Here is a 2195-nt window from a genome sequence, read left to right on the forward strand (position 1 = left end):
ACACGCACAAGTAGAGCCACCAGCAGAGTTTTGGTCTCCATCTCTTCCCCTGGCTTGCTGACTGCCAGGGGCTCACCAAAGAAGACCCTCCACACTCTTGGTGGAGTGTGCCAGGCTGCCAGGGTGGGCAGGACTTCCCCTCCATCTCTTGTCCTCACCCGCGTACCTTTCTGTGTGTACAGGTCCACCTCCACAGTGGGGTTCCCACGAGAGTCCAGGATCTCGCGGGCATGGATCCTCTCGACTGCCATGGTGAGTCCGCGGAGAGGAGAGGAGAGGAGAGGAGAGGAGAGATAATCTGGTTGCCTGAATATAGAAATTGCCCTTGCTACAACTTGTTTGTTTTTTTCCAGTGACTGACAGAAGAGAGTTTACAGAATACATGTTCAGCTCTGAGAGGCCCCAGGATGTGGTGCTCACCCTTCTGATGTCTAGGCAAGACACCAACAGAGAGAAGGGAGCTCAAAGAAGAATGATCTTAGGAGTTGGAGCTAAAACCATCAGTTCAAGGAAATGTAGAAATTGAAAATTGCTATTAAAAAAAACAGACTGTGGGAATCTACCCACGTTTTGTCCAGGAACTGGTTATCTATTTGAATTTATTCTGTCCCCTTGCTGCAGGCAGCAAACTTGGCACTCTCCCTCCCTCTTTCCCCGCACGACTGCCCCCGGCAGAGCGCCTGGCTCAGCCCGCAGCCCCAGGAGCCATTTTGCTGAAGGCCGCAGCGCCTCAGACATGGAAAGAGGGCTCTGAAGGGGGGAAGGGGGAAGATGGCCCTGCAGAAACACAGGCGTTGGGCCCAGCTCCCAACCCTTCACTCTGCTCCTGGCGTGGAGAAGCAGATGAGACCAGGAGACATCTCTGCAAGAGGAGGAAACCAGGCGTTTTGGATGCGCCTAGTTAAACCTGAAGTGGAAAACAGGCTGGTGGGTGAGGATGGCCATTTGAAAGAGCTGCTCTTGCTGAACCTTGCTCCCTGTGGGGTCCAAAATAACTTGCCCCCACCCATCCCACCTTCTTATTCCCGTGGCAGTGGGGCCACACGATGCCAGGGAGCCACATCCCCCCAGGAGATGGATCAGCAGCAGAAAGATGCGTGTCACCCCACACTCCCACCCCTGCCAGGTTTTCCTCCCCCGACTCCCACAGATGATTCCTTCAGCCCCGAGTGGAGCCGGACCCTTGCACAGCTCAGTGCAGGGGCCAGGCTGGGGTACACATGGGGTGGGGAAGATGTTTTTCCCCAGCCAGAATCACGCCATGTGAGCATCTGGCAGGAGTACGGCCAGCACAGGGGCTCAGCGCAGGACAGGGTGGGGGTCCACGTAGTGATGGACCTGCAAATAGCAGGGCACAGCACTGAGGGGAGCCCAGAGGGCACCTGGGGGAAGCCAGAGTCGGCTCTCGACCCCCTTGCCTGGGTGGGTGGAAATTCCAGGGGTGTGAGGAAATGACGCTGCTCTGAAGTTTCAGCAAGAGCTGAAAACTCCCCCTGGTACTGGAGTTTCAGTCAGCGATACCAGGGCTCTCTGGAGCCTGCACAGGGCCCTCCACCACGTCCATCTGGGCTGGGATCCCCCATCAGCTGCTTTGGCAGTGCTCCTCACGCCATCTGGCACACACCACGGGAACTTCCTCCAGAGCCCTGCCCGTGCAGCTGCGAGCTTCCTTTGCAGCAGTGCCCTGGCTGTGCCCCAACAGTCTTCATGGGGAAGAGAGGAACAGGACCCCATTAAAGTGATCTTTGACAGCAAGACCCGTGCCTGGTGCAGCACCTCTCTGCTTATGTGGTCATGTTGCCCGTAGTCACATCCCTCTGCTCAGATCCACCTGCCCTTGTTGAGGCCAGGAAGCCAAATGACAAGCCCAAAGCCAGCCTCACCTCCCCACCCCATCACTCACTCACTCTCTTCTCCCCTCTAGTCCCTTACACCCCTTTCTCCACTTGTGTTGCTTCCCATGTCCTCCTGCCTTTGCCCTCCATTGAGCAGTGCAAAGAACCTCCCTGAAATCCCTGGCATCAGCTGCACTGTCCTGAAAGGAGGTCAGAGACGGATAAGCCGGGATAAGGGATTGGGACGGAGCCATAGCCGGGAGCCTGTAGACCACAGTGAGGAGGAGAGAGGAGCCAGGCTGGAGGCTGGGCAGCCTCCCTTGCACAGGGACTGGGCAGCAGACGGGCACTGCTGCAGTG

General features: G+C 57.1%; 1 protein-coding gene across 2 annotated transcripts in view; it reads right to left on the reverse strand.

Annotated features, from left to right (window-relative positions):
- LOC104526141 (gamma-enolase) overlaps positions 1 to 299 on the reverse strand; it is a 6075-nt gene extending 5776 nt beyond the window's left edge. The window contains exon 1 of one of the 2 annotated variants that reach the window (XM_010169550.1): positions 167 to 299. In XM_010169550.1, coding sequence (XP_010167852.1) covers positions 167 to 251 — 85 coding nt within the window. In that variant the 5' untranslated portion in view covers positions 252 to 299. The remainder of the gene's footprint in view (positions 1 to 166) is intronic. The other variant, XM_010169622.1, reaches the window with a different exon arrangement.
- Positions 300 to 2195: the final 1896 nt, after the last annotated feature.

This window comes from Antrostomus carolinensis, unplaced genomic scaffold, assembly GCF_000700745.2.
Source record: "Antrostomus carolinensis isolate BGI_N321 unplaced genomic scaffold, ASM70074v2 scaffold10380, whole genome shotgun sequence".
In the NCBI taxonomy this organism is placed as follows: Eukaryota; Metazoa; Chordata; class Aves; order Caprimulgiformes; family Caprimulgidae; genus Antrostomus; species Antrostomus carolinensis.